This window comes from Styela clava, chromosome 6, assembly GCF_964204865.1.
Source record: "Styela clava chromosome 6, kaStyClav1.hap1.2, whole genome shotgun sequence".
NCBI lineage: Eukaryota > Metazoa > Chordata > Ascidiacea > Stolidobranchia > Styelidae > Styela > Styela clava.
In genome coordinates this window covers 10,039,377-10,050,309 of record NC_135255.1, presented here as the reverse complement: position 1 = coordinate 10,050,309, position 10,933 = coordinate 10,039,377, and the positions used below count along the sequence as shown (strand labels likewise).

General features: G+C 34.3%; 2 protein-coding genes across 2 annotated transcripts; both read right to left on the bottom strand.

The window, feature by feature from the left end:
• Positions 1 to 1,072: 1,072 nt before the first annotated feature.
• LOC144424296 (sodium-coupled monocarboxylate transporter 2-like) lies at positions 1,073 to 5,421 on the bottom strand. Its single transcript, XM_078113469.1, has 7 exons — positions 5,301 to 5,421; positions 4,773 to 4,861; positions 4,465 to 4,568; positions 4,097 to 4,257; positions 2,298 to 2,613; positions 1,889 to 2,064; positions 1,073 to 1,489 (listed from the first exon to the last, which is right to left on the bottom strand). The coding sequence occupies exons 2-7, from the start codon at positions 4,841 to 4,843 to the stop codon at positions 1,385 to 1,387; spliced, it is 933 nt and encodes a 310-aa protein (XP_077969595.1). The 5' UTR covers positions 4,844 to 4,861; positions 5,301 to 5,421; the 3' UTR covers positions 1,073 to 1,384.
• A 1,667-nt stretch (positions 5,422 to 7,088) lies between these two features.
• Positions 7,089 to 8,532, bottom strand: LOC144424477 (sodium-coupled monocarboxylate transporter 1-like). The gene is made up of 5 exons (XM_078113819.1): positions 8,390 to 8,532; positions 7,827 to 7,937; positions 7,622 to 7,712; positions 7,433 to 7,550; positions 7,089 to 7,168 (listed from the first exon to the last, which is right to left on the bottom strand). Exons 1-5 carry the CDS (start codon positions 8,530 to 8,532, stop codon positions 7,089 to 7,091), a joined length of 543 nt encoding a protein of 180 aa, XP_077969945.1.
• Between the last annotated feature and the right edge of the window lie 2,401 nt (positions 8,533 to 10,933).

Genomic DNA, 10,933 nt, shown 5'->3' with positions numbered 1-10,933 from the left:
ACATATGTACGCGATATTTTCAAGTTTCGAAGCAACGTCCAGCTACACTTTGACTAGGGCTAGGCATTATAACAAAATTTGTACTGCGGCGACAGTTTTATAGGTCACTAAAACCCGAGTCACGAATTGTGTGCTTGTGTTTAGCAATGTTTTGGATTTGTGTAGTAAAAAATGATTCTCTCAATACAGGCCACTTAAAGAATGAGACAAAATGGCGTGTTTGTTTAAATATACCAAACTTGGAAAATTGCAGGAACATCCTCAATAATTTTAATCAATATTTTTCTCCGCAAGTATTTAATTTGCTTCTTCGTGGAATCCTTTGTAGCTGTTTAAAATGCAATATTTCAATCCTGAACTCTAGCTAATAAAAATATCTCTATGCAAGTGGATTTAATACACAAAAATATTGAAAATGCCATCAATTGTTTTAAATTAAACCAAAATCTTTTTGTCACATTTTTTTTTTCATTGTATATCGTAAAAATATATTGTGATAAACATATAGCAGACAAAAGTCTGATTCACATTACTCAGAAATGTCCGACAACTCAATAGCCTACGTTGTTGTTACGCTAGCCTAAATATTAGAATCAGACGTTTTTGGTAAATTCGCACAGCGGCAATTTTAGTCCTGTGGGTATAGCCAGCAGGGCATTGTTAGTTACACACAATATCAACGATGTTGCCTTTGAACCTATTCACATTTCTCGTTATAATTATAATTGAATAACATGGAGTTGCCAAAAGTAAGTAATCAAATCCTCTCGCTTTTTATATTTTGATGTCCTGTTTTATCCTTATGATTTTGTTTATCTCATTTCTTGAGTTTCATCGTACTGTTCGCAATATTTTAATTCTGACATTTAGTCAATCAACCTAATCTTGCCACAATGAAGGCCTGCAACTTTTTTTAAGAATTTGCTCAATGTCAGGACACTCACACTCACCCACGTGGGAGCAAAGAAGACTCATCTCATAACAAAATGAATCTATATATATCTAGTAATTTTTGTATTTTCCGTTTCTGATTGAAATCTGATGCTGAAATCATAAATAGCGAGTCCTCTGATCTAAATTCATTTTTAAACATTTCATAAAGTTTGTTTTTTATTTTTAGTTATAATTAAGGCGCAAAATTCGAAATACGGCCACAAAACCTCTAGAGAGAAACGAGAATCACAATGTTGTAATTAAGTTATAATAATATATTGAGAATGCTAAAATATTCAACAATAAAGGATGAGGTTTAATTACGATTCGACTTTTACTGAGATGCCGAAGGAAATTGAAAATTTTAGCTAATCTAATGAAACAATATTCATGAAATAAAGTTATCTTCTGCCTGTTTAAATATTTAACAGCTTCAAACGTTGTCATCTGTTTACAAACTGCTCATTTTTACCGCGTTTTTGTCATCTACGAATGATTCGTTTGCATAAACATTGCCAGGATCCATCTGTACTGAATAAACGCCACTTGTTTCTTTCTAGGAAAAAATATGGCATTTATTCCAAAATTCCTAATTCCTACATTTTTGAGTACATTTTAGTGCGAACGTAATCAGTTTAGTGATATACAATTTTAAAAGAAATGCATCCCGTGGGTAGGTTTTTACAGTTCAGTGCATGTTTTTAGGAGATAGTGCATTTTTCAATTTTAATCCTGTGAAAATGCTTTTGCATGGGTATATGTATAAACTGGATGTTACTTAAATGGAAATTTTACATTAAATTGAATCATATATTTAGTCATAGGATAGCTGACTGCACTACAGATCTCACGCTATCAAAAAGAAAGTTTCAACAGAGCCCTTGGAAAAATTTTTCACGTATAATACTGAATATGAACTGCATTCATAGTTATCTTAAGTTTATATAGTACTTACCGTTCTATATTTTTCTGATTTTGTTCCAAACTTATCATCGTTGCCATCTTCACTCCATTCAATCCCAAATCGTAGAAACTTTCGGACTTTTTCCGGAATCCATATTCTGAAAATCCAGAGATCGAAAAGTGGTCTCAATAACTTCGGATTTACCTTGTGGCGATCTCCCCATCCACCTGGATATAGAAAAAAAAATCAGTTATTAGCTGTAATAAAGAGTTCATTGACCAAACACCGAATTTTGATGCAAGACTTTTCTTCTGAATTTTTCGTTAGAAATCCTCTCATATGTTCATTGAAATTTAGTTTCAAGATATATGTTTTCTTGACACTAAGGCTTGTTAAATTGGCGAAAACAAATGTTATATTTAGTGAGTTTTATCTACTGTATGAAAGTATTTTCTCTTACCGGTGAAAAGACTAATAATACAACCGCTGATTATACAACCGATAAGACCAGTAGCGCCTATGTATCGATAAGACAGTGTATAGAACGGGACATCATCATCATAAATTTCTGGAATTGTGGTTGCATCGAATGGTGTTGTCCAGTACCCATGAGTAGTGTAGTTAGTTACTATCTCTTCTCCGTTGCATGTGAAATTGCATTGATCTGTAGTAACATCCATTGCTCTCACAAAATCGTTTGACTGTGTGATGCTTTTCCTTCCTAAATAGAGCCAGGCCCCTGATGCAATACCACAGATCACACCACCAGAAGCTCCCTACAAAAGAGGGTTTGCGAAGCTAAATATATTGAGTATTTCAACTTTCTACATTTGATTGACAAAAAATTGGTTTCGGAAGTGAATGCCATATTATTATCATATTTTCCTTCCAACTTAATAGTGTTTTCTTTAATATTTGTGAAAGTTGGCCTCATAAGCGCTCTGTTTGCTGCGAATGTGTCTATCACAATAACAACAATGTCGGTTCATTATAGCAGGGATGTGCAAACTGCGGCTCGCGGGCCATATGCGGCCCGCTTAGAAAAATTGTGCGGCCCTGTTGCAAAATACACGATATACATTATAAAAACGTGTTTCGCACTGAAGGTATTTTAAGTCGGTGTGACAATAAATTTTAACACAGGAATAGCAGATTTCTTCAGAAGCTTATGCGTTTTAATTCACTAATTCTGCAATAACCCCTAATAATGCCGTAAGATCAAAAGCAAAAATAAACAATTTGTGCTTGCAACTACTAGAAAGTCTATCTTAGTTAAAAGTGTACACGCGGCTTCACCCAGTTACTTGTATTTGGCCCTCCAATAAAAAAAGTTGCACACCCCTGTATCATAGTATAAATCAGGGGTCGGTAAACTGAGGCCCGCGAACTAATTTTTGGCGGCCCCCGAACGTCCCGACTTTAAATGCATAATATAAAAATTGATTACAAATTTAACGTTCTCTCCACATGGATTTGCGCGGTAACGAATCCAGCTATACGGCGCTTTTCTGTAGCGTCAGTTCTGAGTTGTATGCCGTTTACTTGATGTTGGTTGTAATTTTGAAACAGGTTTATTTTGATATTTAAAATAGAAAAATGGGAATTTTTCTCTTTCCGGGAAAGAAGGGAAGTTCGCGTTGAGAGCCAAACCTTCTGAAGTGCTTGGAGAAAAATTTTTTTTCTTTTCTGCGTATTTTGAAAACGGTTTACTTGATATGCAAAGTCAGCATCGCAGTTATTATTAAGGGATTCAATGTTAAACTTCATTACAGAAACGCGTCACTACAAATACGAAATTTGACCAAGAGACCCCAGGTTGCGTCAGTGCAAAACGTATAATGTGCACGTCACATATTGCTGTGAGCAGCTTTATATGAAATGTATTACATTCACAATAAATTTCGTACTCGCCTGTCAAATTGTCATTCGGATTTTGGAAGACGAATTGTGGGGCAACAAGGTTGTCATTTGATATCAAGGCTTCGACACATAAAAAAAACATCAAGTAAATAAGAACAATGTATAGTTTGATAATATATATATATATATATCAAAAATGGCAACATGAACGTCTCATTGTAACTCAGCAATTGACGGTGCGGGTGCGCCATAATTATGGGTTTAATCTGGCGATTGTTTGCAGGCAGATATTAATGCGACCGCACGATACCGGAAATGTGTATATGCGCCTGCGAGTACTCAAAATTTGCCGACTACTGGTATAAATAAATTAGTATCATTTAGGTAGTTAAATTATACCTTCCAGTTTACAAATGGAAATTGCATTCCTAAAGTAAATAATCCTAATAATGGTCCCAAGGTGATAGCAAGTAAGCTTCGAGCTGCTTCATTTAATTCATTTGAGTTTGTCATCAAAGCTGCGATCCCGATGCAAGCAACTCCAAAGAAAAATACCATTCCTAAATGTAAAAACTTGAAATAATTCATCCGACCTTGAAGGTTACCTGGAATTTACATATATATGATTTTCATCCTTTGAAAAAACAAAGTGCTAAAATCTAGACTTTGTGATTCGCTGTTTTTTTAAAACTTTCACTATTCATACCAGAAGAACTTTATTAATTCCGTCGTAAATTGCTATTTGATTAATATGATGTTGCATTTACCTTTAGAGACATAAAATTGAGTTCGCTCGCTAAATCTTGTGTAAGGTGTGACAATATTATCCATTGCTGCTGATGCCAATGCATTCATCGTTGATGAAATCGTACTACAAAACAAAATGAACTCGCGCTATCTAATATCTCAATAAACACGTTATATATATATATATATATGTATGTGGTACATTTGGGTACTATCGTTCGCAGTTGAAGGCTCAATTTACAGAAGTTTGAAAACGGGCTTCCGATTTCAAAGTCACGAGTGTATTCATTAAAATTACTTTTATTTTCAAAACTAAAGCATGACTCACCTTAAAGTAGCAGCAAAAATGCAGGCCAGGAACAACCCGGGTATTCCGGAATAGTTGTGAAATACATCCATCACAAGCAGTGGGATAATCTGATTAAATGAGAATAATTACTTTATTTTTGGTGGAAAGTAATATGCGATAACTGTTTGTAGAACAATGATAGAATCTAATGCTTTTGGAAATCTATTCAGTCAATTTAATTTTGGGTTAAAAAAGTCGATTTTTGTTTAATTAACTATGTTTGGGTCAATTTGTTTCATCTGTTTGCGTGCATCATTGTGGCGTGTCATTTGAAAATCTGCGTAATAATTTATATTGGGTCATTTCACACGTTCAGCTTTCAGAATCAATGCTCAATTTGTATATAGCCTAATACATGGGACTTCTTGAACCCCATTAGAATATGTGATTTTTAAATGCCAGTACTAACAAGTATTTAAGTAGGTTGCGAAGTTTGAGCATATACTCAATTTAACTTTAGAAAAATATGTGTATATAACACTAAATTCCAATGAAAAAGAGACAAACCTGATCAATTTTGCTGATACATCCTTGCTCAAGCGGATCACATCCTCTGTAATGCGCGTAAGCAACGATTGCAAGTAGGAACGCTATTGCATACAATAAAAAATGGCCAACGGCGTTTACCAATGCAGTCCGGAATATATATGTTTTATATATGTATATATGATTCCCGAGAAACGGTTGGCAAAGACAAAAATCAATCAATTATTCTTTTTTAGCCCTAAATAGTTTTATATTTTAACTTCAAATTCGTATCTAGTATTGTACAAAGCTAAAGTATTCTGTTTTATATATAAATACCAGATAAATCACATGACTTTTGTTTCTTTCAGTAAATTTAAATCGAACCTGAAGATCGTTACAATATTCATCATCATTTAATTGAATCGTTATCGTTGCCTTCATAGCGTAAAGCCTATCAATTTAGCAAATAACGAGAGCCCAAGGGGGCCATGTCAAAATATTTCAGTCGCGTGTAATTAAAAACTAGATTTGAGTGTAGTCTGTTTTTGATCGACTAAGGAATCTGCCATCGTGGAGCCAATTCCACGAGTTCCTTATACTTTTTTAGAAGTACTTGGCATTTTGATCAGTCTACTAAACTCCTGGCCTGAACAGGCTCATATCAAAAACTCTTGAGTTTTGCAAATATACTTACGTTTGTGAATCTTTCAGACTTTTGCAACTCAAAAATCTCTGAACTGCTGTTTGAGTCGTTCCGTAGGCAGCTAATCCAGTTACAAGAGTGTCTATGACCACTGACCAAAATGTATGTCGAATCCGAACATCAGTTTCGAAACTTGAACAATTCAGATTTTGATTAAAGTTATATATGTAAGATTCATTGGATTCGCACGCTTAAATTATTATTAATTTTTAAATAAAAATGACTCAGGCCGTTTCGAGAAAACTTGAATGCCAATTACCTACTGGTAAATGGCAAAATGCAGTTTTCAATACGACGCTACGTGCGTTTGCGCTAGAGCTAGACCAATACATATAAATCGATATATTGTAAAAAATACGCATACAAAAGTCAACATATCTATAGATGTTTTTACGTGATTTTCCTTGTGAATATAAGGTTGACCACACCATTTGGTTAACCAAGCCCAATCATGCACTGTTCTTGTAGGTCTATCGTCATGTTTAGGATATGATGAATTATCAATCCTGATTGAATCCTGGTACTGCTACCCATATTATATCCGGAGGTCCACTGGTCCCCAATTGTTATGAATGAAATGCTGCGTTACGATATCCCAGTCATTATTCTGTAACAATACCATTATATAAATTCACTTACTGTACAAAATCGATTCTTCCTCCTTCATAGGCGGCATTCCAAATTTCTGCAAATCCTCCATTTATCATAACGCCTCTAATAACGACAGCTATGACACCAATCACAATTACAAATGATTGAAACACATCCGTCCATACGATTCCTTTGAATCCGCCCTTAAATAATAAATAATCTTTTGGATTTGACTTAGTGATCAATGCCTGGGGATCGTATTTTAAAATGAAAAAATATCTTTTTGTGTTAAATTGTTGTTGGAGTCATGTTGTAATTATTTTTCTCTTTAACTACCAAACACTTCGAAACTTTTCGTATCCATTACATACAGTGAGTTATTATATGATTTCTCGGTACTCATTGCTTTGTCTCTATTTTTTAACATTTTTCAAACTTGGGGAAACTGCAAGGGGGCCTAAACCTAAAGTTAACAATAAGTTAAAAACGTTAATACGACTGGTCAAAAGATGTAATGACAAATATAAAATTGTTTAAGTACTTACAAAAGTTGTATAGAGGATGCAAACAACGCCGCATGAGAGAATACTTCCCCAAATATTGAAACCAGACACTGGAATGAAGAATTTTTGTAAAAGAATGATTGTAACAATGATATTTTTCCTTTTTCTGATATTCAAGGTATCACTCGTCTATTTCCTAAACTGATATTCAATCTGTTTTAAACGGTTCAGATCACTGGCGGGATTAATATATATTTTTTCGATACCATATATCTTACGAATATATCTGACCAAATATAGTACCTACTTGTGTAGATATATGCATAATAATATAACATAAAAATCTTCATATAATTCATGAAATAATATCAAACCTGCTTCAAATGCAATAGCAGGTGCATACATGTTGACTCCAGAATATACGAGCGCACCCGACATAAACGTTAAAGTACCCACAATTTGTGTCACTCTGTTGAATCGCAATCTCAAGTACTAAAACAAAATTATCAAACTATTGTTTGTTATATCAGCCATGAGAACACAAATATACTTAGCAGACTCACGTCGTAGACGCTTGTGATTCCGGCTGCATAGTAAGTAGGCATGAAAATGTGCGCTGCAATTATCGGAGCAGTTATTGTTGCGATCAATCCCCTGAATAAAATGTACTCAAAAATTCATTTCTTCGAAAACTTCAATTTTTGGTACACTCGAGCCTATATTTTATCACTTTTAATGTTGGCTGTTGTATTAGCCGATAAAACTTACCAAGAAACCATCGACCCATATAAGTAAATTTCTGCGAGTACGGCGAGTAAATTGAGTGCAGATTCATATGTAACGCATAATGATATTGCAACCGGCAGCATCGACATGGATCTGTATAGGAAATGTAACAAATAAACAATGACAGAAAAATGATACACTCAAGTATGCGTTCCAGTTATTGTTTGCCCATAAGTTAGCTTTTTACTGCACCCGTCGCAAAGTTTCTAAATATAAAATAAAAAAAAATCACTACAATCCGATAGTTGCTTGTCAAAAGTGTGTTTGACTAATCATCTCTAGAAAACAAGGATCATTTGCTTTCGCTAAATGTCGGTACACAACCATTGCTATTTGCCGTACGGCGTACACTAAAACATATAATATATTTGGAAAATGAAATGTTATTAAAAATCAGTATACTCGAGTACAACTATTATCACAATAATTACATATAATAAAATAGTCTATAGATATTAGCAAATTATATCAGTAATGCCAAATAATGTGTTTCTTAAATATGTTGCTGTTTTCAACAAATTCAACTCTTGGAAAATGTCTCTTACTTTGTAGCATTCAGATAATCATTAGCAGAATTACTGTTGCGTTCACGATATGCATAATATATTCCGATAGCAAATGATAAAAGCAACATCAATCCAAACACGACGTAATCGACCGCAGAAAAGGTAAAACCAGATTCTGACATATTTTTCTATCTTATCTGATGTCTACTATCCTCAAAACGGCATCTGTGGATTACAATTTATTTCTGTATTCAAGATTCAGTGAGATATTTACAAAACAAAATAAAAATCTATGCCAATCAAAACATTGCATTTGTCGTGTTGTTAAAATGCAAAATTATAACGAGTGCATGTGAGCTTTTTATCAGGTCTGTAATCATAGCATTTTTAGAGTACCTTCATTTTGTTACCAGTGATATAAACCAGATTAAAATGTGTCCATCTTCAATCGAATTTCAATATCCTACATTGGTATGAAACCAAAATAAATAGTCATTATGCCCAATGCATATAGGTTTGCGCATGTAGTCTGAAACTATCATATCGTTTCCACCTGTTTCGTTCCCTCATTTGAAGTGTTAGTAGTATACATTTACGGCTAAAAACCGTCTTTACTCGGTACTACTTTAGAACCTTGATTGGCTAACTATTTTATTCACGAAGGACCCGTCAACACGAACAGCAGTTTTGTCAGCTTGTTGTAATATATGCTACTTTGTTGTTGTTCTGGAAAACTCTTTGCCGTCGTTGTAACAAGTTTTGATCGGATCTTTTTGTGCAAACTATTTATACGTATTTTAAATATGTAATGAAACATTTGACGTATATTGACTCATACAGTTTAATGTGCTTTGATCCAATGGGTATGTAATATTTTTATTCATTGCACCGATTCGCAAAATTGATTTGGAAATATAATGAATTGGCACAATTGAATTATTATTTATTGCTGCAAACATGAAATTGAGGGAGGTCAATATGAAAACTTGTCTCAAAGCAACCAAGCAGTGTATATACCAAAACTGTGCGAATAATGTAATATTACATAAAATATGTAATATTTCCGATTTGCTTCGCAAATCTTTTGTTGATGGGCATATATAAAACTTTGACACAATATTGTCATCGGTTCATTGACGTCATCTTTTATGCTATGAAGTCAGGAAGATATTTAAACCTCATACCCAATATGCTAAAACCGCGGATATTGAGAATAACTATACAACAGAATTTTTCTTCTCCTGGTATAGTTATATTCGACTCAAAAACACTTTGTTATCGATCCAATTTTTGACCACATTGTGTGTTAAACAAGCTACTTACTAACTGTATAGTTCTAACAATTGACCAAACTGATACGAGTGAGTATTTAGGATTCGAGGCAACTTTGTCAATTGGAAAAGACGATATTATTGTGGAACCAATTTGAATACGATACTGGGATCTTGTTTCTGTTCTAGGTACAATTCTATTCTACCAGGACCTGAACAATCAGGCAGTTCAATTTCTACAAAACTTACCAGTTTGCACATTCTTTCAAGCTGAGAGTTCCCATCAAGAATCTGATGAAATGGGCATGGATGGAAAAATATTTTGAAACGCCTTTAGGACTTTTTCCCTCCCCCCAGTAATTTTGGTTTATTGCAAAGGTATTATTAAGAATTTGAAGGCATGGGCATGACTAGGAAAATTTATCAAATCATTTTCAAGCGGAATTTGTTTTTCTTCTACCCCTCAGTCACGCTCCGTGACTTTAGGTCATATCTCGAGAATGTTAATAGATTGAGATGCCATATCTGGGCAATACAGGGTAATTAAAAAGAATCAGTTTATGACGTGATATTTAAACTACTTCATGGACTAAAGCAGTGATCGCCAAACTTAATGTACTCGCGGGCCGCATATATACATTTCAGGTAGCGTGCGGGCCGCATTGATTTCTGCCTCCGAACAATTGCCACAATAAACATCAAATTATGGCGCACACAACTCTTCTATTCTGTTCTATTCTATTCACAGTGAGACGTGTCTATTGCTTTTTTAAATTATACATTATCAAACAAAATATTGTTTTTATTTTCTTATCATCAATATTCAGAATGATGTTTTATTCTGTGTCATGGCCAAACCGTTGTAATTAAATAGCAACCTAGTTGTCCCGCAGTGCATTGTCTGACTCTAAATGACGACAAGTCAGCACGAAACTTACTCTTAGCGTAATGCATTTTAGATAAAGCAGCTCACAACTAGGGCTGGGCGTTTCGAAACAATGTTTCTGTGCTTGCCAAGATACACCACAATTCATAAACACTGTAATGTTTATCAAGTTCATTTCCTTAGAGCAAAAAAATAACTAATTTCAATCAATAAAAGCCCAATTCCTATGTTCCTGGAGTTTAGAATGTATTCGGAATTCGGAAGATTCAAAAATATCTTTTTCCAGAATGTATTTGAAATAGTCAGGTATTCGGTTATGGCTTTCCTTGATATAATTACCACACTGGATCACAAGGATTTGTGGCATCGGATAAAGTAGAAAATGACCCCACCCATTACATTAGATGAGGGCAGGGCCGCATTGAG

Excerpts from the sequence above, each read along its gene's own strand:
- LOC144424477 (XM_078113819.1), bottom strand. The coding sequence starts at position 8,532 with ATGTCAGAATCTGGTTTTACCTTTTCTGCGGTCGATTACGTCGTGTTT. Across the intron at positions 7,713-7,826 it reads TATGGGTCGATGGTTTCTTG|GGGATTGATCGCAACAATAA; the intron begins GTAAGTTTTATC and ends CATTTTATTCAG. Across the intron at positions 7,551-7,621 it reads GAATCACAAGCGTCTACGAC|TACTTGAGATTGCGATTCAA; the intron begins GTGAGTCTGCTA and ends ATTTTGTTTTAG.
- LOC144424296 (XM_078113469.1), bottom strand. The coding sequence starts at position 4,843 with ATGGATGTATTTCACAACTATTCCGGAATACCCGGGTTGTTCCTGGCC. Across the intron at positions 2,614-4,096 it reads TTCCATTTGTAAACTGGAAG|GGAGCTTCTGGTGGTGTGAT; the intron begins GTATAATTTAAC and ends CCTCTTTTGTAG. Across the intron at positions 2,065-2,297 it reads TATTATTAGTCTTTTCACCG|GTGGATGGGGAGATCGCCAC; the intron begins GTAAGAGAAAAT and ends TTCTATATCCAG.